Raw genomic sequence first — 26,331 nt, 5'->3', positions numbered from 1 at the left:
ATGCCTTTTATACCTAAAGGAAAAGCAGGTGCAAGTTCACGGGAAAGGACTATTGGAAATCTACCTTTAATTTTCGGTGTTCATGTCCTCCTAAAGCAGCATCATATTTAGATACGAAGGGAAACATTACCTTTATTACACATTTTAATCAGCTTTTCCTCTTAGAAAAATGAATATAAGTCCACTCCAGATAACTGATGTGGCTAGAGGACAGAATGCTTCACTCGACTAACTTTTCCAGTTAATGACTGGATATTCCACTAACGTAGAAAACTGCAGGTGCAGGACAGCCCTGTGTGCACGCCCCAGCTCTAGAATGGGGCACTAGAATTCTTCTTTAAAAGCATGCCTCTATTTTACTGATGTTTCATTATGTGTTTGTTTTTTTAAAAACTCAACGTGCTATTAATTAATTAGAGACCCACTTTTTTCCACGTTTGGAGAAATATAAAAATAGTGCAAACACCATATGACAGAGATTTTATTTAAGAAGCAGAACACTGGAGAGAAGGTCAAGTACCTTCCCATATTATCCACGGCATGTACACAGGTATGTATATGTGTATTTATTTTATTATATAGTTACCCAACCCCTACCTTGGTCCAGAAGAGATTTAAGGCCAATTGCTTAGATTAACTAAAGCATAACAAAAGAAGGAAGAGAAATAAAAAGTACTGGCACATAAAATGGTACCCGGAAGAGGCTCAGGATGCATGCCAGGCCACAACTTTATGTGGTGTAGGCCTGAGATTTGAAGCTTTCTAGCCACCAACTTGATAAAAGGGTTCTGCTCAGAGACCCACTTCAGAGGATTCCTATGCAAAACAGAACAGCTGGTCAAAGCAGCTTAGGCTTGTTCCAAGACCAGAAAGGAATGTCTTCTTGGATTCCTTTAGAGAGGACAGCATTGTACTTCTACTAAGCACAACACTTGTCATCATTTTCTACTAAAATAGTGGTATAAATACCTAACTGCTTTACATTGCTATCATATTCAGTTACCAGGGCCTGGGGTAAAATTACCTCTTGGCTTATCCAATCTTAATCAACACGTATTAGTTGCCTATTACTGCTGCAAAATAATTAACATAAGCATCATGGTTTAAATTTGTTTTCTTACGCCCAGCCAGTGTGGCTCAGTGGTAGAGCACTGACCTATGATGGGCTTGATCCCCAGCAGCTGATCAAATGATTCTCTTTCATCATTGATGTTTTCATCTCTATCTCCCTGAAATCAATAAAAATAAATAAATAAATTTGTTTCCTTATGGTTCTGGAGATCAGAAGTCTGAAACTGGGTTATATGGAGCTAAAATCAAGGGGACAGGAGAGCTATGTTCCTTTTAGACACCCTGGGATACCTGCTCCTAGCTTCTAGAGGCTCTCCTGCTTCTTGGCTCACAGCCCCTCCAGCAATAGCAAACTCCAACAATCTCTGTTTTCAATCACAACTCTCTCTCTCCTGCACCTTCCATCTTCACATCACCTTCTCTGACTCTGCCTCTCCTGGCTTCCTCTTATAAGCACCCTGAGTTTACATTCAACCCACTTAGATATTTCAGGATTCTCTTTCTCATCTTAAAATCCTTAGCTGAATCACACTTGCAAGGTCCCCCTGCGATGTAAGGAAACATTCACAGGTTTCAGGGTCTGGACCTAGATATTGCTGATGGTGGTGGTGTCGTCTTTATTCAGATACAAGACTTTATCATTTACTTGTTTGAAGCTACCTAAATTGTAAGGATGCGGTCAGAAAATAGCACTATAAGGCCAAATCTACATAGTAAAAGTAAGCCACACGCCCTGGCAGGTGTTGCTAAATGGTTAGAACATTAGCCAATGCCTTGAAGGTTTGCGGGTTCACTTACTGGTCAAGGGCATGTACCTTAGTTGGGAGGCAACCAATCAATATATCTCTCTCACAATAATGTTTGTCTGTCTGTCTGTCTGTCTGTCTCTCTCTCTTTTTCTCCCTCTCTCCCTCCCTCCACTCTCTGAAAAGCAATGGAAAAATATCCTCAAAGTGAGGATTAACAACAATAAAAAAAGTGTAAAGCCACAAATGGAGAATTTAACCCAAAGTATTTTTAAGCAATAGTTAATAATACTCACCTTCTGCATTCCAAATAACTTAATATACTACAAAAATACTGTTTATAAGGAAACATTTGGAGCAACAGTTGCCAAGCGGTGGTCCACGGACCACGGGTGGTCCATGAGATCCGAAAGGTTGGCGACCGCTGGTTTATACAACTTTTTGCCATGAACACACTGATTACATAAAAAGAAGCACACCTACACAAAAACTCGTGTGAAATAAAATAACCGCAATACAAGTTCTGTACTAAAAGTCAGGTACTTTGCCTCTTTATTTTCCCTGCAGTCACAGGGGATGATGTCACTTCAATTTCTTTTGTTTTAAGTGCGACAGCCAGCTCACTTACCACTTTAGAAATATATAAAGTCCGAGAACTTATATGATTTTCATGCAAACAGCCATATCTGAGGCCAAACAGGTATCGCTAAAGACAAACACAATGAGGGCAAAATTCTATTTTAGACCCCATTCATTTTCCCCAGCAAACAAGGACATTGACCTCTTTTCCCTTAGATTGTCAAATCTAAAAAATGACAACAGCCAACACAATAATAGTGGTCTCGTGTGAATGAATCAAAATTACACCCCCCTTTTTTTTGTCACACTGGCAAAAAAAAATAAAAATTTTAGTGTGCCATGAGATGAGAAAGGCTGAAAATCACTGGCATAAAGAGATCTATAAATCATTATGGAGATAACTATGAAAACCCCTCCCTCCTGCTGCATTTTAGGATTGACATCTCTCACTAGTGTATTTAATTGTAGGCTTCAGTCAACACATGATAATATGTTAGATGTTCCCTAGAGAAATTTTCACCAAGCATCATCTTTTTTTTATCTCATGTCTCCAGGAATCTGTGGTTTCAGATTCTTCCTTGCATTGCAATAGAGGTTAATATAGAGTGTTTGCTACAACAGAAGACACCACTGAGAAGGTTTTTCCCATTATGCACTACAAATACAAAATATATTTGACCCTCTCTTACTTAAGAGCTGAGATAGTACCTCCTTTGCCCAAGTAGATCATTTTCTTAATCTCTAAAACTAGTGGCAGAAAGTTAAGAGATTTTTCTTTAAGGTCTAGAGACTCTAGGGAATTAAGCTAGGATACTATCATTAACCTATTTATATTTTTAACCTTCTTAGTGTACCCTATAAAACTAAAGATAGAGCACACATTCTGCCTACTCTTCTCATGCAAGGAAAGTGTGAGAATAAATGGAAAAGTACTATAAGAATATTCACAGGAAGACAGATACATATACAGTATTTACGCTTGTATAACAAAGAGAGTTGAGTTCTCACAGATAACTAGGATTATCACTAAAATCTTTCAAAGTGTCTTTTGTTGTTGTTTTGGTTTTGTTGTTGTTGTTAATCCTCACCCGAGGATATTTTTCCTTTGATCTTTAGGAAAAGTGGAAGAGAGAGGGAAAGACAGAGAAACACCTATGTGAGAGAAACACACCAATTGGTTGCCTCCTGCATGAGCCCTGGGCCAGGGAGAAGCCTGCAACCAAGGTACATACCCTTGACCACAATCGAACCTAGGACCCTTTGGTCTAAAGGCTGACACTCTATCCACTGAGGCAAACCAGGTAGGGCTCAAAGTGTCTTAATGTAAATCGTTATGTTCCTAAAGAGCTAATTATAAATTAAATTGCTATAAATAGTGATATTAAAAAAGCACCAGGTAACTTATTTTCAATGGGATTCAATCATGAATCTTTAGTAAAACAGAATTATCTTTTAAAGTAAATCCCCACTCCTCCTGACTTTTGTCTATATCAAGATTTCCATAGTAATCCAAATATTAAGAAAAAAAAAAAAAAAACACAGGGTGGGGCAAAAATAGGCTTACAGTTGTTTCGTATGGAAAATTATACAATAACTAGCGGCCCAGTGCATAAGAATTCATGCACTGGAAGGGGGGGGCGGGAGGGTCCCTCAGCCCGGCATGCCCCCTTTCACAGTCTGGTTGCCCTCAGAGGTGAAGGTAACTCCCCCAATCACACCTGTGCTGCTGCCACTGCCGGCAGCACAAGTCTCGGCTGGCCCTGGTTACCTGAGCCTCAGGTGGCTCTGAGGCTTGCCTGCGCCTTGGGGGTCGACTGAGCAACCGCCTGTAGGCCAACAACACAATATCCACTGCACCTTGGGCTGACCCTAGGCGGCTGGGCAGTCGCCATCCAAGGCTTGCCTGTGCCTTGGGCCAGAACTGGATAGCTGGGGGGTTGAGGGCGGGTCCAGCCACACCCCATGCAGGACTTGGGGACTTCAGTGGGGCTGAGGGGACTGGGTGTCGCCATCTTGTGGCTATGGGCGCCATCATATTTGTGAAGGTGTGAGGGTCTATTTGCATATTCCCTCTTTATTAGAGAGGATAAATAATAATACAAGAATAAACTCTGGCCGAAACTGGTTTGGCTCAATGGATAGAGCGTCGGCCTGCGGACTGAAAGGTCCTGGGTTCGATTCCGGTCAAGGGCATGTTCCTTGGTTGCGGGCACATCCCCAGTGGGGGGTGTGCAAGAGGCAGCTAATCAATGATTCTCTCTCATCGATGTTTCTAACACTCTATCCCTCTCTTCCTCTGTGTAAAAAAAAAAAAAAAAATCAATAAAATATATTTAGAAAAAAAAAGAAAAAAAGAATAAACTCTGTGTTTCATGTACTCCCAGCTGCAAACCTACTTTTGGCCCCAGCTTGTATATCTGACAAGAGACTTGTATGTAGAATACTTAAAGAACTCTCACATCTCAATAATTAAAAGACAAATGAACCAACTGAAAAATAGGCTAAGGATTGTAATAGACCATTCCCCAAAGATATGCAAATACCGATAAGCACATGAAATGATGCTCAACATCATTAGTCATGATGGAAAAACAAGTCAAACTATCAATACCACTTCACACACACTATGATGGCTATAAGCAAAAAGACAGACAATAACAAGTGTTGACAAGGATGTGGAAAAATTTGAGCCACTATACATTATTTATGGGACTGTAAACTAGTTCAGCTACCTTGGAAAACTTACAAAAATAAACACAGACTTACCATGTAATGCAGTAATTTTACTCTTAGTATCTACCCAAGAGCAATGAAAACACAGGTCCACAAAAAAACTTGTACACAAATGTACAGAGCAGCATTATTCACAAAAGCCAAAGGTGAAAACAACCCAAATGTCAATCAACTCTTGAATGGATACACAAAATATGGTATAGCCATACAATTGAATACCACCTGTCAATTTAAAAAAGGGTAGTGCTGATACATACTACGACATGGAGGAATCTTGAAAACACTGTGTTCTGTAAAAGAAGCCAGTTGTAAAGACCACATATTGTAAAATTCCATTCCATTATATTATCCCTAGGTAAATATAGAGAGAAAGTAGAATTACTGGTTGCCTAGGGCTGGGGATGGGTGGTAGGAATGTAGAGTGACTGATATAAATAGGTAAGACGTTCCTTTTTTAAAGTGATGGAAATGGTCTAAAATCAGATTGTGGTGATGGCTGTATAACTATAAATATACTAAAATTCACTAGATTGTACACTTAAAACAAGTAGATTTTTATATTATGTAACCTAGAGGCCCAGTGCATGAATTTGTGCACAGGTGGGGTCCCTTGGCCTGACTGGGATCGGGCCTTATCAGGGCCACAGGAGGTTGGCCGGCCAAGGAACAAGGCCACAGGAGGTTGGCTGTGGGAGCACACTGACCACCAAGGGGCAGCTCCTGCGTTGAGCATCTTCCTCCTGGCGGTCAGCATGTGTCATACTGACCCTCATTTAGTTGTTCGGTCGCTTAGACATATATAGATATAGATATAGATATAGATATAGATATAGATATAGATATAGACATAGACATATAGATATAGACATATAGATATAGATATAGATATTTCAAAAAAAGCTATTTAACTTAAAAAACATTGTGGCTTCCACCTGTTGCCTCGGCTTCATCTGGAAGGAGGTTCAGAATGACATCCAGGCTGTCCGGTTTAATTAGCATAATATGCTCTTATTATTACAGATGATAATGTATCCTAATTACTGGTTTACTTGGTTTCCTCCCCTAAAATCAAAACATTTTCTTAGTCATTTTTGGGATCATCAGTACCACCTAAACTAGAAAACAAAGTGCTCGAGAAACGCAGGTTTAACAGGTCCAATCAACTCTTTACTCTTCATTCTTCAGCTTTTATAGTCACTGTCATCAATTTATCAACCACCTAATATATCCAAGGTACTGGAAATACTTAGACTTGTCCTGGTTTTTCATCCATTCAATGAATTCATTCAACAAATGAATACTTAACACATACCAGGGGCTGAAAATTGACATGGGATATGTTCAAAAAACAAGTCCCAAGGACCTTACAGGATCGCACAGACAAGTAAATTGATTGTACAGTGTGTGTGTTAGATGCTATTAAAGAGATATGCGCAGGCTGCTGAACAGCAACAGGGATGATGCGGAGTTCACACGCTACTCCAGAAGACATGCACAGAAAAAGATGATAGCCTGGCACTGTGACACAGCCTGAGCACCCAATGAGTAATCTGTTTTCCAAGTTACACTGAATTAATTCACACTTAAAGAAAAGATACTGTTATGGAATGATTTTCAGGTTTTCATTCAACCAACATCTCCCCAGTGCCAAGTAACCCACGTAACACTTTTCCAATGGGGTCTTATTCACGTTTCACGTTTTGTAGATGAGAGAAGTGAGTCTGAAAGAGTGAAGAGACTTGTGGAAGGCTACACAGCGAGTCAGCAGCAGAGCTGAGATTTAGAGTGAAGTCTTCCAATCCCATGTCCAGGTATACTACGCGACTTTAGGCTACAAAACTGAAACCATTTCCATGTCTTGCATGTGATTTTAATGCCTTTTCACTCATCCTGTGGCACACAATACAGCTTTTGGGCACAAATGGGCAATCACCAACTGCTGACTTGATATGGCTAAATCCTTGTCCACATTTTGAGAAGCAAGGGACCACTGTCAGATCAGATTACTCTGTCGTCTATGTGGCATCATGTGCCAACAGGAGCACAGTTGGCTGAAGATGCGTGAATTTTTCAAGTCCTATTTTAGCAGTGTTTTTGACCACTATATCCGGTCAGTCCTTCCAATGTTCGGCAAGGAATCAAAACGAACTGTTCATTTCCTTTGACAGTTAACAGCACTAATGAATTCAGCACAATCTCACCATCCATCAGAAAAATTTCTGAAATGCAAACTTAAAGCTGGTGATTCACACAGTAGAAAAAGGGAAATAAAGCAGTACTCATTGTTTTCGACAAAACTGGCATTGTTTGCAAAACCCAGAAACTGAGCAGTTGGTTGACGACTAATAAGTAGGTTGCTCTTTGGTCATTTAAGCAAAAAGCTGCTTGTTGTACCATGGTCAGTGGCTGAGGAGCATTATGACTTCAAGTAGCTTTTGCTGTACAGAACAATCCTACACATAAAAATCAGCAAATCGTTATGTAAGGTACAAAAGAGAAATTGAAAATCTTCACACTAGAAAGCACATGACACTGAGCCTGGCACAAATCAGATATTAATATTGAATAAGCCTACTGAATGAATATTTTCATAGACATTTGAAAACATCAGTTGTCTATTAAATTGAGAGAGTTAAATCAAACCAGACAAACCTACACAGGTGAGGTTAGGAACTCAGATTATAGAGTAACTGGCTCAAGATACATAAACTCACAAAAATGTATGCGATAAGCAAGCATCCATTTGACATCCTCTTAAATTAAGTTGCCACACTGGCGCACGGTGGAAGGCTGACAGGCAATCAAATTAGAAATAACGAAAACTATAAGAACTGGGACGGATCTAACTTTAAAATCTGTTCCAAGCAGCAACAAGGTGAAACCTGCTATACAACCAGTGTCTACACAATGAAAGAATATCCTGATAGGTCCACGAAGCTGAATCAAAAACCTTTATAAACGTCCACGAGAACATGGAACAGTAATAATGAACAACTTCTTCAAGTAGTATCTGTTCAGAATTGAGGGGGGGGGGGGTGTAAATCTCTAATTATGAGACTGGGCGCCACAAATATAAATCTCAACTTGCTGATTTCGTCCAGATAACTATTTCCTAAGGTGAACAACCGGGACCCACACAAGGAATCAAGTACAGTAATTCAAGTGTCAAGCTTGGGACAACTCCAGCGATCTCAAACCTTAGAACATAAAGCGCTTCAGCCAGCTAGTGCCTCGGTTTGAGAGCCTTCATCGCAAGAGACCTTTGAAAGAAACCCAAGGCCAAGGATAGGTTTTTCACGATCATTGCAAATAAAAGCATGCCGTCCCCTGAGCCCGCGATCCCTCTTCCTCTCACGAAGGGACTGCACCCGTGAAAAGCCACCCTTTTATCTGGTCCAGGGGCTGATGCCACACACCCCCGCCGGGACCACCTCCTGCAAAGCAGCGGGGTGGAGAAGTCACGCTCCAAAACAAAGCAGCGTTCACCGCATCCCGAGAAAGGCGCACCTTTTACCCCAAACAGGATGCCGTGACAGCGGTGTCACCTGTGCGGGGAGGGGGAAAAGGGGCCCCAAGACATCCCCGCAGACCAGGGCCAACAGGCAGCGATCAGCTGCCCCGCGGGCCCCGACATCCAGCGCCAGCCGCTCCGCTCGGAAAACTTTCGGACCTCCCTTCCCCGCTGGGCGCGCCCCTACCTCCCGGGACCCCCTACCCCCCTGTCTCACCCCCCCCCCATGCACCCGTGAGGCCCCGCCCCGGCCCCGCGCCCCCCCCGCCCGCCCCACTAGCACCCGCGTGCCCTCCGGGCGCGCCCCCGCGCGGGACCAGCCGGCAGAGGGCGGGGCCGCTCACCGGTCCGCAGCTCGTGCTTGACAGTGAGGAGCTGCTCTCCCGTGGCGCCGCTGTCCCCGCTGGTGCCCGCGCCGCTGCCGCTCTCCTCCTCCATCTTCTCCCTTTCGGATCCCGCAGACTTCTCCGAGGGGACGCGGGAGGCGGCGGACGCCCGGGCCCCTCACGGCCTCCGCTGCAGCCCCAGGAGCCGGGGCGCGGCGGCTCCACAACTCGGACGCTGAGCGGAGTCTCTTTCCCGCTCTGGCCGCGCAGCTCCTCGCTCCTCCGCCTCCTCCCGCTCCAGCTGGCACCGCTAGTACAGCGCAACCAACCCGCCCCGCGCTCCCCCGCCTCCTCCTCCTCCTCCTCCCGGCTGCCCCGCCCACAGCCAGCAAGGTACCGTAGCCACTCGAGCCGCCGGCGCTGATTGGGCCCAAGGCGCGCGCATCTCTGGGCGGCGACTCCCATTGGACAACCCGCGGTGACGCCTCAGCACGCGCCCCGCCCCCGCTCCTCGAATTGTTGTTGCTTGGCGGGGAGGCAGCCCAGGCAGGAGCGCGGCTGCTCCGATTGGTGCGATCCGAGGGCTTGCCCCGCCCACATCCCCCGGTGCGCACGCGCAGTCAGGATCTTCCCTTCCCTTCTCTGACCTCCCCAGAACGGTCACGCCCCCCACCCCCCGCAGCTTCTATCTGTTAGTAAACAGTGTCTAGTAGCCAGGAGGCGCTCGGGGTGTGTGATTGGCTATCGCTGAAAGAGGCGGGAAGGCTGATTGGAACGTTTGGTCCGCCAATCACGGTGGACAGAAGAGGGGCCCCCTGAGGGTATTGCTTCTCACGTGTTTGCAGGAGGAACCTAGGATCCTAGGTACTCCGCAGGGGTGTGTGATGGGCGGGAAGACAGCGTTCCTTAAAAAGGTAGTGAACCCTAAACGAGTGAAGTGGAATGTGTGCTTACATGCAGGGAGTTCTTAGCAAAAAAGCCTTCCCCAGCTCTAGATGAGGACTTTTTGCAAAGGATACACATTTGCATTTTGTACAAGACACGTTAGTAGGCACGAAGAGGATGCAGAGTTAATAAAGTAAAATATAACCCCTCTCCCCAAGCAGTTTTCAATATAATATGAGAAAAACAGATCATCTGTGTATATACACAGGAAGCTAAAAAGCAGAATTTGAAATAAAATAGTCATACAAACAGAGAATCGAATTGATGGCAATAATTATTCTCAGTTAGAAATGCTGGGGAAGGCTTTTAGGGTGAGGAGGCATTTGAGATAACCAATTTAAAGGATGGGAACAATGGAAATACCAGAAACAGACATTTCATAGAAATGATAATTGTGACCATGTGGTGAGCCAGCAAGCCCATGGCATACTCAGCCCGACGTTGGGTTCCATATGTGCTGAACCAGTTCAGCCAGGTTCAGTGAGGAGCCTAAGAGGGGGCAGTGAAGGACTGAGAAAAGACAGACAAGAGAAAAAAAGCTGGGTCTGGGTGGGACGCTATCCTCTCTGATGGAGAGAGAGCGACAACGCCATAGACTACAAGCCGAGTCTTTATTTTATAGCCAGATTCCACGAGGCAAAGTAAGGGCATGGTACCTACAACATTCTCCTGGGTTTTGAATCTACTCAGTTACATGCACCTGAACTCTATCAAGCCCACATCACTCAGCCACGTGGGACCACACGTTCGGACCATAGGTTCAAGCTTACAACTATAGCCTTTGGGTATAATTGTGCTGGGAGGGCTTTGTCCTCCAAGCTAGGACTTGCACACGGCTTTGCCATGAGAGGACTGTGCCCTCTCATTAGTCCGAAGCTTGAACCTGTTCAAACACTGTAGCTGCTCTCCACATGAGCATCAACCTGCAGATAGCTAAGGCTGGTGAAATGCGATGTAAAAGATATAGCTGAAAAGGTGGAGGACATTGATTACCATGCTAAGCAATGCATATTTTACTTAGTTCAAATGTTTCAACCATTTAAAACATTGAGAATGATGGACCAAAGGGAGAAGGAGAAAGATAGCAGGGTGAGAATACCGTTTCAAGGATAGAATTTGTGGGGCCTAATTTCTGGCAGTGGACATGAGAATGGACAAAGGAGAGAGAATTAAAGAGGAATACTTGGACATCATTCACATAGAAGTGTACTTTTAAACTAAGCATGGATTAGATTAGAAGTCAGCAACATTTTTCTGTAAAGGACCAAATAGTAAATATTTTAGGTTTGCTAACTATGTGGTCTCTTTCACAACTACTCAACGCTGCTATTGAAAGCAGTCATCAGCAGTAAGTAAAATAATGGATATATCTGTGTCCCAACAAAACTTGATTTATCGACATTGCAATTACATGTCACATAATTTTCACGTGTCATAATATATTCTTATTCTTTTCAACTGTTTAAATATATAAAAACTATTCTTAGCTCTTGGGCCATTAAAAAACAAACAGGCAGTAAACCAGATTTAGCCGCAGGCCATAGTTTGCAGACTCCAGGGTTAGATCGCCAGGGAGGATTAAGCAGAGAAGCCTCCCAGTCCCTTCCAGTTGCCCTCAGCTGCCTGGGCTTATCCACCTGAAACATTTATCCCAGTGATTTTCAACCTTTCTCATCTCATGACACACATTAACTAATTACTAAAATTCTGCAGCACACCAAAACATATATTTTTTGCCAATTTGACAAAAAATAGATATTTTTTTAATTCATTCAAACCAAATGGCTATTGTTGGTGGTGTCATTTTTTTATTTGACAGTCTAAGGCACATGTGTCAAACACAAGGCCCGCGGGCCAAATCCAGCCCGCCAGGCCTTGCAATGTGGCCCGCACCGCGCTGTCATCACTGCACTCCGCTGTCAGTGTATGACATTGTCAGTTTATGACTGTTCAGTAAACCATTCGGCCCGCGATTTAGGCTGGATTTTAGATTTTTGCCCCTTCTCTGATTGAGTTCGACACCCCTAGTCTAAGGGAAAAAGGGCAGTGCCGCTCACTAAATAGTCAGGTATTGGGTGTTTTTGAAATTCTTGTGGCACACCAGTTGAAAATCACTGCACTGAAACCATGACTGGCTACTTACTTGTCTTTCTCCTCCACAAGTAGCATGCTATCTGTAGCTAGGGGATGAGGTTGTACAATTGTTCATGTGTTCACTGAATCGCTTTTACACCAATTATATACCAGGTACTATGGTAGATGCCAGAGGCACAGCGGGAGCAAAACATGCAATTCTTGCACACATAGAGTCTAGGAATTGAAAGAAATGCTAAGTCGTTACATAAGGAAATATAAACTTTCCATTGTGATCATGCTGTAAAGGAAAATTACAGGGTGCTACAATAGAATTTATCAGGGTCCTCATTTCAGTGAGGGGAGCTTGAAGATCTTTATAAGAAGTACTATTTCAACTGATTCTTAAAGATGAGTAGGTTTTAACCAGGATGTGGCAGAGACTGGCCTGATGCTCACCAATCTCATTTCCTCTTCCTGGACACACAGGAGAAATATGATTTTTTTTTTTTCCTTTACAGTTTAGCTAGAGTCATGTGATTATGATGTGGCCCATGGGGTGTGGGCCGATGTGATGTGTGCCATCTCTAGGCCTGGCAAAGAAAACCCCTGCATAGTCACCCACACTTCCTTCTCTTTCCACAGCATTGCAAAGACCATATATTGAATGAGGGGGTGACACAATTTAGAAGAATCCTGAACCTCTGGGTCTCCATTTGAAGAAGAGCCACCATGACCTACATCAGACCTACTGTCATGTGAGCAATAAGTAAATATTATTGGACATAAGCCACTGCCATGTTGTTTGCTACTAAAGTATAATTGAGCTATCCTGGTGATTTCACAAGTGAATTTTTGAGGAGAGAAAATTCTAGGACGATGCAGATGCAAAATACTGAGACAGGCAATGATCCTATTGTATTTTAGGGATTGAGAGAATGACAATAGGGTGTTGAGGTGTGTGAGGCAGAAAGCAGGCGTTGAGGTGTGAGAGGCAGGCAAGTACCCAGACCCAAAGTGTGTGGTAGGACTTATATTTTTGGAGTTTTTCCTGTGTGGAGTTAAAAGCAATGGAAGGAATTTAAACAGTGGGATGATATAATTGGGATAGTATTTTCAAAAGGTCACTGTGGTTAGTGGTTAGTGAGCTGGAGGGAGCAAGACGGAATATAGGGAGACCAGATGGGAGATTATCACTGTAGTCTGGGAAACATGATAACGGGTGTAGTCGATATGAGAAGAAATAGAATGTTTCTAGATATACACAGGATACTCCCCAAAAAAATGTATATACACTTGAAATAATTATTAACTCCAGTGGGTTAAATCTGAAAAGAAAGAAACATTGAAATTAATAATTGTTCAAAGTGTGTACTAGCATATATTGTTTTAGATTGTTAAGATACCCTGTATTTGGGACTTCATGAGTTATTGGATTTGGTGGGTAAGGAAAAAGGGGGCATCTGAATTGTACCAAGTTTTTAGCATGAAGAATTGGGTAGATGGAAGAGGATAGGGGTAAATTTAAGTAAAAGCATAGACCAGAGAATATCAAAAGTTTAAATTCAAAATATCCAATGCCAATATTAAATAGCTATGTGATGTTAAATATAACATCACACACTTTGGGCCTGAGTATTTGCCTGCCTCCCACACCTCACTGTTTGCTGTCTGTGTTATGACCCTATTGCCATTCTTGCAATCCCTAAAATACAATAGGCTCTTTGCCTGCCTCAGTACTTGAGAACTGCAAGAAAGTCTAGCATGGAGTCTTGAGAACTACAGAGGGGTCTAGCACAGAAATATAACTTTAAGAATCACTGGCATATATGCCAAGACTGGTTTGGCTCAGTGGATAGTGCGTCGGTCTGCGGACTGAAAGGTCCCAGGTTCGATTCCGGTCAAGGGCATGTACGTTGGTTGCAGGCACATCCCCGGCAGGGGGAGTGCAGGAGGTAGCTGGTCGATGTTTCTCTCTCATCGACATTTCTAGCTCTCTATCCCTCTTCCTTCCTCTCTGTGGAAAATCAATAAAATATATTAAAAAAAAGGAAAGAATCACTGGCATATGGATGATACTTGAGGCCAGAGGTATGAAGAAGATTAATTAAGGCGAGAATGAGCAGAAGGAGGGAAGAGGAACCTAAGACTCAAGTCTTACAAATTTCAAAATTGAGATGTTGGAATGAGAAGGTGAAACCAGAGATGTCGGAGGAGTTTTGTATCTTGGAAGCCAACATTTTTCAAGAAGGAGGGAGTGGTCAGCTATGTCACATGCCCTGAGAGGTCACATAAGATGAGGTCTGGAAAGAACCTATGAATTTGCCAACTTGGGTGCCACTGGTGACAATATCCAAGGCAGTTTTGGTGGAGCAAATGGGAAGTGAAATAGAAACAGTGTGTGTGGACAAATTTTTCAAGGAGTTTGCCTCTGAAGGGAAATAGAAAAAGGAAGGCCCCAGCTGCAGAGACCCAGGGAATGTTTTGTAATTTACTTTTTACTTTCAAATAATTCTGAAATTTCAGAAGAGTTTCAAAAGCAGTACAGAATTTTACACAACCTCCACAGCGCTTACTCTAATATTAACATGTTACAAACACAGAAATTAACATTGGTGCGATACTATTAAATAAACTTCAGACTCTGTAGATTTCACCACTTTTCCATAAAAAAGTGATTTTTATATGTCTAAATGGTCCAAAAAGAATTAAAAGAAGAAGAGTATACTGTGACATGTGATGTTTACATTTCAGTGCCCAAAAAGCATTACTGGAACACTAGAGGCTCAGCCCGCACGAAATCATGCACTAGTAGCTCGCTTCCACTTGCCTCAGCTGGCCGCCCCGCTCATTGCCACTCAAAGCTCGCTGCCCCACCCTCCACCACTCACAGCTCTCCACCACTAGTCGCTCGAACCCCACCCTGTCCATCGAGAGAGCTGCTGCTTGTTTGGTCATTATGGCCTTTTATATAAGAGACTAGAGGCCCAGTGCATGAAATTAGTGCATGGGGGGTGTTCCTCAGTCTGGCCTGTACTCTCTCCAGTTCGGGACTCCTCTGGTGATGTCCGACTGCCTCTTGCAATCTGGGACCATTGGCCCCTAACCACTCACCTATCTGCCTGCCTGATCACTCCTAACCCTTCTGCCTGCCTGCCTGATTAAGCCTAACCACTTCTGCCTGCCTGATCACCCCTAACTTCTCCCCTGCTGGCCTAATCACCCCTAACTGCCTCTGCCTCACCCTGCACCTGGGACCCAGGATTCCCTCCGTCTAGCCGGTCCCAGGCACCCAGGACCTGGGCGGACTTCACCCTGGCCAACTGCAACTGCTGGCACCCAGGACTGTGGGGCATGCGGCTTGTCCCTCTCCCAGGCCGTAGCCTGGCTGGCCTCCATTCCTTTCTCACAAGCTCATTTGTGTCTGGCTGGTCCCCATTCCTCTCTTCCCAGTGTTGAGTGTCTGAGGCATGAGGGCGTGACAACTATTTGCATATTAGCTCTTTATTATATAGGATAACCATGTTCTTTCTCTGCACCAGGTTGCAATCTAGGATCCTATATCATATAATATATAGTTGTCATGGCTCCTTAGCCTCTTCCACTGTGAGCTGGCTGAGAGGTTTGCCTTTGATGGAGGGAAGCCCCAAATCCTTCACCAAGAAAGGAGAGAGGGTGGGCTGGAGGCAGGCATGAATCAACTTGTAGACAAGAATTTCTTGGGTCATATCATATCGGTATCCCTGACATTTAGAATAGGCTCTAGCCCAAAGAGGGCTTTCAGTAAACGCTTGTTGAATAAACGAGTGAATGAGAGAGTTGGAAACCTCCATTTGAAGAGTAAGAGCCAATTCAGGAAGCCAGTAAAGCAGGAATAAGTCCTATGAGCTGATCGGGTAGCAGAGAGTTTATTTCAGAGACACAAGTCCTGTGCTGAGAGATGGGAGGAGGTGCACTTGGGAAGTGAGGACAGAGGAAACAGTTTGGAACAGTGACTGAGGAAAATAAACATAGGGGGCCAACTTGGGTAGTAATTGCTGACTAGCACTGAGGGCCCAGGTGGAGCTAGGAAGCCCGAATCAGGAGAGTTAAAAGCCTTCCTCTTGCAACTTACATCCCCCCTGGGGATTGGAGACCAGCAGTTGGGCAGGAACCTCATTGCAGTGAGTGGCCTGGGGCCCAAGCTGGGTGAGCAGGCAGTGAAGCCAAGAAAAAACTGCTAGCCTGCGAGCACAGGCCGGAGTCCAGGAGCCGGAGCTTATTAACATAAGTGAGGAGAACAGCAGTTGGCAGCCTGGGCTGCGCACTGGAGTCACCTGGGATACTGTAAAACAAAAACAAACCTCCCACCCCGAAAAGGGGGACTTCATTGGCCGGGGGCGGGGCCTGGACTTGGGGATTTTTTTTTTTTTTTTTAGTTCCCCACGTGATTATAATGTGGAACCAGTTTTGTTACAACTCTAATGTACAACCGACAGAGGAGAGGATGGTTAAGTAGGAGCAAATTGGAGTGTTGAAACAACAGCAGCTTTGCAGCGGTAATGATGATGCAGGATAGGGAAGGAAAAAAATATATAAATTGGGGGCTGAACACACCGAAAAAAAACCAAGAGGGAGCTTAACGGATCAGATGGTGATAAGCAAGCATGGCTTGGAGTCAAAGGAGGAAGAGTTCTTCAAAGGGGCAAGACATGGACAGTGGTCCGGATGTAGTTGCTGGAGTTGAGGAAAACATCACTCGTTACCCCCCCCCCCAACCCTGAGAGATGGGCAAATAGGGAGGGCCGCCGCTCTGTCTGTGAAATGGAAAGAGAAAGCCAGGTTTCTGCTAACGCTGGGAAGAGTACTAGAGGAAAAAGCTTGAAAATATATGCTTGTTCCCTTTAGAAACTGCCTTTTGCCAGGCCTGCTGGCACCCGGTGCCAGAATGGGGCTCCCTGCTCACCCCTTTATCTTGTGGGCCTGTGTCAGTGGCACCGTGCCACCGGGCTTCATGGATCTTGGCCGGGAGGGGCGGGTGAAGCAAAGGGAGGAGGGCCGAGTCCGTGTGAGCCTTTAGGGCTAATGAGCGAGAAGCTCCTCGCCTTTGGATTTGTAAGAATTAAGGAAGGTCAGAGACTTGCCACATCACACTTCCTCCCTCCCCCACCCCCCTCTGCCTTTAACTGGCTCCATAAGAATACTCAGATGTATAGTCAGATAAGAAAGAACTTCTCTCAACAAGTCAAAAACAACATTATCAGCATCTTGATCCTGTTTTTGACCTTGTGAGGTCCTTCGCGGTGTGATATTATAGATCCAGGAAGGTTAAGAACATGCTGCAGGCTGCAGGGACCAGCCCTGAGGGAGTGTGAAGTTCATGTTCTTGGAAGCCATCCATCCACTGTTGAAGTTAACATGTTGCCGCTCTCCCCAAAAAGGATGTTGGGAAGGCACAGACGCACCTTGAATTCACAAACAGGGAGGAAATTCCGTGGTGGGGAGTGGGGGAAGCAGCCTTTAGGCATTTTCTCACCCCTTTCTCCCCCTTCATACACACCCCCACCCCCACCCCCCATTTTCCGTTATTCCAGAGAATACCCACAAAACTTAGCAACCCTCTGAATGGGGCCGAGGCAGAGCACTCAGCTGAGTGGGAAGATCCAGTCTAGGATCTGGCTGTGTGGACCTGGGAGAGATTATAGAGGCGTGCATATCACAAATCCATCCAGATAAAGGTAGCAGTGACATTTCTATTCCCTGCCTCCCCACCCCTCCACCCCAAAATCTTCCAGAAGCAACGAGAAAAAAAAGAAAAGAAAAAAAAAAGAAACAGAAACACAGAAAAAGTCCCATTTTTAATGAAACAAGGAAACTGGTAAAACCTCAGACCACAAACATGAAGCATGTCTGCTTATTACTGTAAAGTCTGTACTGAAATTGGTGACATGCTGAGAGCTAACATGCACTGCCTCTAGCAAGGAAACGTGTGTCCTTGGAAGTTGGTGCCACTTGGATTGATCCTTGGACGTAGTGAGGTTTCCCAAGGGCGAGGGGGACAGGAAAGAAGTTCAGGTGCTACTCAGACAGCTGTTGAAATTGTAGCATAATGAACATGTGACTCATTCGGAGTTCTCTCTCATTGGTGACTACATCAAGAAGAAAGTCTTGCTTTAGTGCCAGGGGTCTCTAACTTACCTCTGATTTGCACTCATCTCTCTTTCTAACCAGGAAAATACAGACCTCAGACTCAGCTTCTAGCGGACAACTGTATCTAGCTAGAACTTAATATCATTGTTTTGTTTTCATTGCGGTTGACTTTAGTAATTACTTCTGCCGAAACCGGTTTGGCTCAAGGGATAGAACGTTGGTCTGTGGACTGAAGAGTCCCAGGTTCGATTCCGGTCAAGTGCATGTACATTGGCTGCGGGCACATTCCCAGTGGGAGGTGTGCAGGAGGCAGCTGATCGATGTCTCTCTCTCATCGATGTTTCTAGCTCTCTATACCTCTCCCTTCCTCTCTGTAAAAAAATCAATAAAATATATATATATATTTTAAAAATAGTTACTTCCTATTTATACCAAGTGATTCTGGCTTTTTTCCTTTATAAAGAAGTAAGCATTGGGAATTGATTCAAAGAAGAATATGAATTATAATAGAGGTGATATGCAGAAGAGGTCAAATTGAAGAAGTGGTTCCTAAATGACTAAAATTTAGAGTTACAAGATCCAAGAATCCTGCAGGAAAAAAGTATTCTTGCAAAGAGCTAGGATGATGGCGGGGAAGGCCAACATCAAGGAGAATGCAGGCTGATGGCTATTTATTTCTGTTGACCGTGGCCTAGCTTCCAAACCAAAGGCAACTACTGGAGATGAGTAGGTGAAAGGGACAGAGAGGCAATTGCTAGATTACAACCCAGAGACTGGATGAGAGGGCCTCGCTGGGGGCCTCAGCAGCTTCCCGAGTGCCAGAACCTGAGCATCTCAGAGACGGTCTCCTGGGAAGGAAATTAGCAGATTTGGAAACAAAATAAAGCTGCCAAGTGCCTCGACGTCCTTCCTTCACCCCTCCCATGCTGTCCCTTAACAAAGGATTCGCCATCTCACCGGAGAAATTTTAAAATTGTCACCCTTGAAAAAAATCTCAGCCAAAACCGGTTTGGCTCAGTGGATAGAGCATCAGCCTGGGGATTGAAGGGTCCCGGGTTTGATTCCAGTCAAGGGCACGTACCTTGGTTACGGGCACATCCCCAGAGGAGGCGGGAGGATGCAAGAGGCAACTGATCGATGTTTCTCTCTCATCGATGTTTCTAACTCTATCTCTCTCCCTTCCTCTCTGTATAAAATCAATAAAATATATTTTTTAAAAATCTCAGAGAGTAGATTCAGGGGTACAAATAAGGGATGACAGAGCAACAAGAGAGGATAAGACAGAGAAGCAGAGCACAAGAAAGGAAGGCTGCTAAGCCCCAAGGAGGATGAACGCAAGTGAAAACATGTGGAACAATGCTGAAAAGGACAAAGAAATGTTAACAATTATAAAAATGCGGTTGTTATGGAAAACAGAACATGGAGATCCAAGATATGAGGAACATCATTCCTGAAGACGCTCCCGGAACAGATGGGACAATAGAGGAAACTTCACCGAAAGGAAGACTTGAGTCAGCAGGTAGAAAGCACACCCTGTGTCAAGGTGAGATTTGCTCCGAGCGATCAATAATAAAGTACGCCAGATAAGACAATGTCAAGGAAGAAGCTGTACAGAAGTTAAGAGCAGGAAGGGGTGAGTCATTAACGTTATACTGCACCCAGTTGTCCCGTAAGTGTGAAGACTCTTGGCAGTCATTGGCAAGCACAAAAAAGAACTCGGGGTTTGCACATTCTTGAAAAAAAGAAAATTCTTTATACTGAAATCCGGATAAATCCAAATCAAAAGGAGAATTGAGGAATTTTTTTTTAAATACTGAAGATGGGCTTTGAATTGTTTTAAATACAGAATGAAAACTAAACGACTGTGGGATTTATCATTTAAGAACAAAATGGAAATACCACAAAGCCTTGCTCTGTCAAAGTAATTATATTCCCAACAAAAATTGGGAAGTGAGGGGGCAGGGCAGTGGGAGAGGTGAACGTACCCATCTTTAACGTCAGAGACACAATCACTCTGAATAATAAAATGCGTGAACTGTGGCTTTTTAATGCAAGCCTGATTCCAACTTCTCGACAGTTTTTGTATTAGTGGGTTTTTTTTTAAGGGGGTAATTTTTGTAGTAGAGAAACATTTAACTGAAGTGCAGCGTCTTCTGTTTTACTTCAGTTACACTTTCTATAAGACTGAATCTGAATCATTTTACTGAAAGGTAATTTGCAGAGTAAAACCCCACCGTTGTCCATTGATCATTCTGCTCTGTTTCCATGCACCAGGACCTGTTGAGATGATATATTCCAAATGTTGGTAGCTGTTTCTGGGAAGCGAGGTTATGGTCCTGTTTTTTTTTTAAAAAAAAACATCCTCTGCGTCCTTTTTGGTTATTTTTATCATAAAACAGTTACATAAAAATAGTAGTCATGTTTCTGAGTAATGTGGTAGAACAATGAGATGGCCTGTATGATCTTTGTTCCCAGATGCTACTGCTGTAGTAATGTTATGTTACATGATAGAAAGGGTTTTACATGTAATTAAAGTCATTCATTAGTTGACTTTAAGACTGGGAGATAATCTGGATAGGACTAACTACATGAGCACAAATATATATATATTTCAGAGAGGAAGGGAGAGGGAGAGAGAAATAGAAACATCGATGATGAGAGAATCATCTATCGGCTGCCTCCTGCACGCCTTCCTGCTGGGGGATCGAGCCCACAACCTGGGCATGTGCCTTTAACAAAAATCGAGCAGGAGGCCCTTCAGTCCGCAGGCTGGAGCTTTATCCACTGAGCCAAACCAGCTAGGGCAAAAATATATTTTTAAAAACAGATTTTAAATGAATAAATAGACACGTTGGGGCCAGAAAGCTAGAGATGGGGGTTGGGGGGTGGGGTGGGAAAGGCAGGATAGAGGATAGGAAAGCAACACAGTGGAAGGGTGAGTAGATAAAAATAGTGAAAGTACCCCCTCCCCACCGCTTCCAGTCCGATGCCTCAGAAACAATCATTTTAAGTGTAGATATTAGATATTCTGGTGTCATCTCTATATCTTTCAATAACAGACTCCTATCGCTATTGATTGATTTTTTTTATACCTGACCTGCCTCCCTCCTATGTGATAAATGAGGATGAAGCTCATGTTCACCAGCATTCCCACTTCACTTCCTGCAGTGACATAACCTCAGGCTCCCTGTGTTACGTTGATCCACCTTTTCTTCTTTCCCATCTGCTAAGATTAGCATCTCTTGACTGCTTGCTTTCTAGGACGAAGGCAGCAGCATCTCTAACTTCCCTTCCGCTTCTGCCTCCCAGCTTCTGCCATATGCAATTTAAGGCTCAGGATTTCCATTCTTTTTTTATATCATAGTTAACTCTTCTGTAGACGGGTCCTTAAAAAAAAAAACAAAAATCCATTGAACGGGCTCTGGCACACTTAACACGGACGGGGGCGAGAGGCTGGGCGTCAAGCCCGAGACCGTTCCATCCCACAGGCCCACAGTGCATCCAGACGCTTCTCAGTTTGCTCAGACACGTGAGGTGCTGAGGGGGGGGTCCAGTGGCGGGGATTCCGTGTGTGCTGCGAGAAGATCATTGGAGCGGGAAAGCCCTGGCACAGAGACCGCTTCCCCTGTGCCAAGTGTGGGGAGAGTCTTGAAACAACAACTCCGACTGAGAAGGAAAGTGAAATCTATTGGAAAGGATGCTCTGCAAGGAACTTTGGTCCCCGGGATGTGGCAGGCGCAAGGAGTCAGGATTCCTAGTTCACGTTCAGAAAAGGGGTCAACCCAGAACCGAGATCACACGCTGGGCACAGGTAACCTACAGCCTAGGCACAGATCCCCGGCCACGAGCTGCTGTGAAGCCTGCCAGCACTTGCAGACGGCAGGGGCCCTCTGCGTGGACAGGCTGGCTGCTTTGTGGGAAGACAGCGCTGCATCCTTTTGCTGTACTCGTCAGCATTTTCTAGAACCATTTCTTTTACATTTTAAGCAAAACTTCAGCTTGAAAACAAAAAAAGAACAGGAAGTCCCTTAAACAGCATTTACATTGTTGTGACTCTGTACATACTGTTCTCTCAAGAGACAAAATGTTTATACACGTTGTTCTTCCTTTTAATGCTACAACTTCACCACCACCCCTCCCCGGATTTTCTGTTTGCATTTCTTTTATACTGTTGCTTTTTTTCTTTATCACTGTCTCCCCTTAACGCCCCCTCACCCCGCCCCCCTGCCCCCAGTTTCTTCATCCCATCAGTTTTTATTTTTTTAAAATATATTTTATTGATTTTTTACAGAGAGGAAGGGAGAGAGATATAGAGCTAGAAACATCAATGAGAGAGAAACATTGACCAGCTGCCTCTTGCACACCCCCTACCGGGGATGTGCCCGCAACCAATGTACATGCCCTTGACCGGAATCGAACCCGGGACCCTTTAGTCCGCAGACTGACGCTCTACCACTGAGCCAAACCGGCTTTGGCCCATCAGTTTTTAAAGCTCCTCCCCTCCCCAAATTCCCTGAGGCTCCCCATCCTTCTGCTATAGAGCTGACATGATGGGATTTCCCTTTATGGCTTTTCTGGGTTAATTTCAGGTTTCCCCAAATCCAGGACTTTCTACTTCATGTGTGTGTGTGTGTGTGTGTGTGTATATATATATATATATATATATATATATATATATATATATATATATATATATATATTTGAGAGAGAGAGAGTAAGGGAAAAAGAGACATTGGTTTGTTGTCCCACTTATTTATGCATTCATTGGTTGTTTCGTGTATGTGCCCTGACCAGGGATTGAACCCGATACCTTGGCCTATTGGGATGATGCCCCAACCAGCTGAGCCACCTGGCCATGGCCCCTATTTCTTAAATGATGCCTTTGTTTTGCTGCTGCACCATTTCAAGAAATGGCATGTGAGAAGTCCATTTTCTAAGTCCATTTTCTAATGTCCCCAAAGGTCTTTATTCCATACTCACACTTGGATGACAGTTTGGCTGAGTGGGACATTATAGGTTGAAAATCATTTTCCTAAGAATACATTACCCCATTGCCTTCTTCCATCCAGTCTTGCCAATGAGATGTCTGTTTAATTTTCATTATTATTTTCATTCCCTTACAGATGACTTTTTGTTTCATTGGAAGTTTTTCAATTGCTTTCTTCATCTTTGATGTTCTAAAAATATCAGATTATGTGACTAGATGAGTGTTTTGTTTTTTTTTCAAACTCTGTGTTTATCACTCAATGGACCCTTTCTGTATAGAGATGTGTGGCCTTCAGAGCTGAACAACTTTGTTGTAGCATTTTTTCTCCCTGGATTTCCTTTATTCTCTCCTTCTGAATCTACTGTTAATTCGATGTTGGACCTCCTGTATTTGTTTTTCGTGTCTTTTTTTCTTTTTAAATACTTTTTATTTTAAAAGTATCTTTTTCTTTTGGTTCTATATGTTTAGAGGGAGTACTGCAATTTTATCTTTCAAATTTACCATTGATTACTTTATAAGTTTAACACTCATAGATTTTATTTATAAGAGCTCATCTTGTCTGTCTTTTGTCTTCTTTTATGAATGAAATAGCTTCATGAGTCTTCTAAATACATTAATTGGAGCTTTTTAGTTTAGTTTGCTTTGATTTGGGTTTTCCTCCTCAAAATAACTGCTTCCTTCCGGGTTGTCCTCCCTCCCAACTCCACCCCGCCCCCCCCCCACCCCCCGATTTGTTATTTATTTTAGTGTCTCTCTTTTATTATAGAGTATTTTTCTGAAGTGTCTAGGGATTCTTCATTGTCTATTTATAGTGAAGCCCAGCCCTGGCCAGTTTAGCTCAGTGGTTTGAGCGGTGGCCCTCAGATGGAAGGGTCTCGGGTTCGATTCTGGTCAATGTATGATACCTTGGTTGCATGCTCTATCCCCACCCCTAGTCAGGGTGCAAGCAGGAGGCAACCAGTTAATCTCACATTGATGTTTCTCTCTCTCCCTCCCTCCCTCTCTCCTGCTCCCTCCTCCCTTCCACTCTCTCTAAAAAAAAAAAAAAAAAAAAAAAATCAATGGGAAAAAAATATCCTTGGGTGAGGATAAAAAAAACAAAAAAGTGAAGCCCAAAAGAATTGATTGAGAGATCTGTGTGTCAGGGCATGTTGACCAGAAAGCTGCTAATGCCTGGGAGTCCTGGATGCTAGAAAGCGCTGGTTTCCCTCCTTTGGAAATAATTGATTTTTTTTTAAAGAGTGGAACCTGCCAGCACCTTTCCTGGGTGATAGGGACCTAGGGATGGGGTGAAGGGGAAAAGCCTGGTTGTTCCAGAGGCAGACTTTCCGTTCCTTTGCCTGATTTCAAACCTGTACCTTTAGTGTTGTCACAACTGAGTTTCTCTGAGATTCACCCAGGAAGATCCTCCTCTTCCTGGCTTATATCTCTCCCTGTCTATTCCAGACAGTGGTCCCCAACCTCCTGCCAATCCTTGGATGGTGGCATCCCACTTGGGGAAACACCCATCTAGACTGGCTTTTTCATTCCTGGCATCACAGAGCTAGTGAAGACCAGGGCCTGGACACAAACCGACCCTCTGATTCCAAACCTGAGGTTCCTGCTAGTCACCACCGCATTCTAGCAACTGCATGGTTAAGCTCAGACAAAGAACGATGAGAATTTGGAGTCTATTTTTCAATAGACATTCAAGATTTATTGACGATGAAGTGCTTACAGAACCTTAGGATCATATTCTTTCCTTCATATGTGTGAAAGGGAAATACTTGCACGGGCCAGAGAGAGAAAGTGTAGCAGCCCCTGGGGGCGGGGCAAAGGGATGCACACACCTTATGCCAGGTGGCCATCACTCCTCAGAGGCAGCCAGCTGCCGCCACGCAGGGATGCTGGCCAATCATAGCATAACCACCTTCCAATTTTTCAAGAAACGTCCAAATCCAGATTACTAAGTAATATTTTTTGGTGACGATTTAGAAGGTTGGCAGGTGATTCAAGTTCAACCCTGGCTGTAGGCCAACTGCAGGCCAGCTGGAGGGACCCAACGTTGCCCATGGAAGAGAGAACCTGAAACCAGTCTGTGGAGGGAATAGAAAGTGAAAGCCATGCAGGACCCGCCAGGCAATCACAGAAACTGGGCTAAGACAAACCAAGGATTTTGTCGTCTTTGAGCCCCGACAGTCTGGGAGGTGGGTCTGGGGATCATTTCCAACCTCTCTTAACATTTGGCCCCACTGCCTCTTTTACATCCTAAGCGGTCTAGTTTCTCTCCCTTTCTTCTCTTTTGTCATTTTACTTAAAGAAATCTTCCTGCCCTAACCAGTTTGGCTCAGTGAATAGAACATCAGCCTGCAGACTCAAGGGTCCCAGGTTTGATTCCGGTCAAGGGCATGTAACTGGGTTGCAGGCACGTCCCCAGTAAAGGGTGTGCAGGAGACAGCTGATAGATGTTTTTCTCTCATCGATGTTTCTAGCTCTCTATCCCTCTCCCTTCTTCTTTGTTAAAAAAAAAAAAATCAATAAAATATATTTAAAAAAAAGAAAAAGAACATAAATCTTCCTCCTTTTGGATGACAGAGCCACGAGTCCATCTAAAGGACTCTCATGCAGCCTGGCCTGGTGTGGCTCCATCATTGAGCATCAACCTAGGAACCAGGAGGTCACTGTTTGATTTCCGGTCAGGGCACATGCCTGGGTGGTGGGCTCGATCCCCAGTGTGGGGCATGAGGAGGCAGCCAATCAGTGCTTCCCTCTCATCAGTGTTTCTATCTCTCACTCCCTCTCCCTTCAAGGAAAAGGACTCATGCATACTATAGCCAGGTACTGAAGAGAGTGAGGAGGGAGGCTAGGATCAGAATTTCTGAGGAGTGGTTTGGTCCTGGCATAGCTACTACGCTATGTTTGCATACTCTGGTGACAAGGGGCAGCTTTTAGCCACAGGCCTGCCTGGAGGCTGGGAAACGGACCAAAAACCATTTAACATCATTGAACCCGAACGTCTCCATCTATAAAACTGGGATAATAGAAATAGCTGTTTGTACTTCAGAGTGTTGTTCCGAGAACCAGTGCGATAATGGGCAAGGTGTAGGGTGACAGCCAATGAGCCATCGCCTCTGTTGGCAAAATGAAGGATGTGTTTGGATTGTACAAGGTGGGGACATGGAACAAACCTCAGAAATATCCCAAGGTTACTCTATGCTGAAACCTCCAGTCCTTTCAGGGCTGATGTCATCC

The 26,331-nt window shown here is 44.2% G+C and overlaps 2 protein-coding genes across 3 annotated transcripts in view; one reads left to right on the top strand and one right to left on the bottom strand.

Moving 5' to 3' along the window:
* RPS6KA5 (ribosomal protein S6 kinase A5) overlaps nucleotides 1-9,333 on the bottom strand; it is a 120,870-nt gene extending 111,537 nt beyond the window's left edge. Inside the window, exon 1 of one of the 2 annotated variants that reach the window (XM_084883895.1) lies at nucleotides 8,985-9,333. In XM_084883895.1, the coding sequence (XP_084740021.1) occupies nucleotides 8,985-9,078 (94 nt within the window). In that variant the 5' untranslated portion in view covers nucleotides 9,079-9,333. The remainder of the gene's footprint in view (nucleotides 1-8,984) is intronic. The other variant, XM_084883896.1, reaches the window with a different exon arrangement.
* The window catches only part of DGLUCY (D-glutamate cyclase), a 99,922-nt gene continuing 82,902 nt past the window's right edge, over nucleotides 9,312-26,331 (top strand). The window contains exons 1-2 of the mRNA XM_084884034.1: nucleotides 9,312-9,359; nucleotides 12,630-12,742. The gene's annotated coding sequence lies outside the window, so the exon portion shown is untranslated. The remainder of the gene's footprint in view (nucleotides 9,360-12,629; nucleotides 12,743-26,331) is intronic.

This window comes from Pipistrellus hanaki (genome assembly GCF_964339955.1).
Source record: "Pipistrellus hanaki genome assembly, chromosome: 1".
NCBI lineage: Eukaryota > Metazoa > Chordata > Mammalia > Chiroptera > Vespertilionidae > Pipistrellus > Pipistrellus hanaki.
The sequence above is the reverse complement of the archived record's forward strand: the minus strand, read 5'-3'. Positions and strand labels throughout refer to the sequence as shown.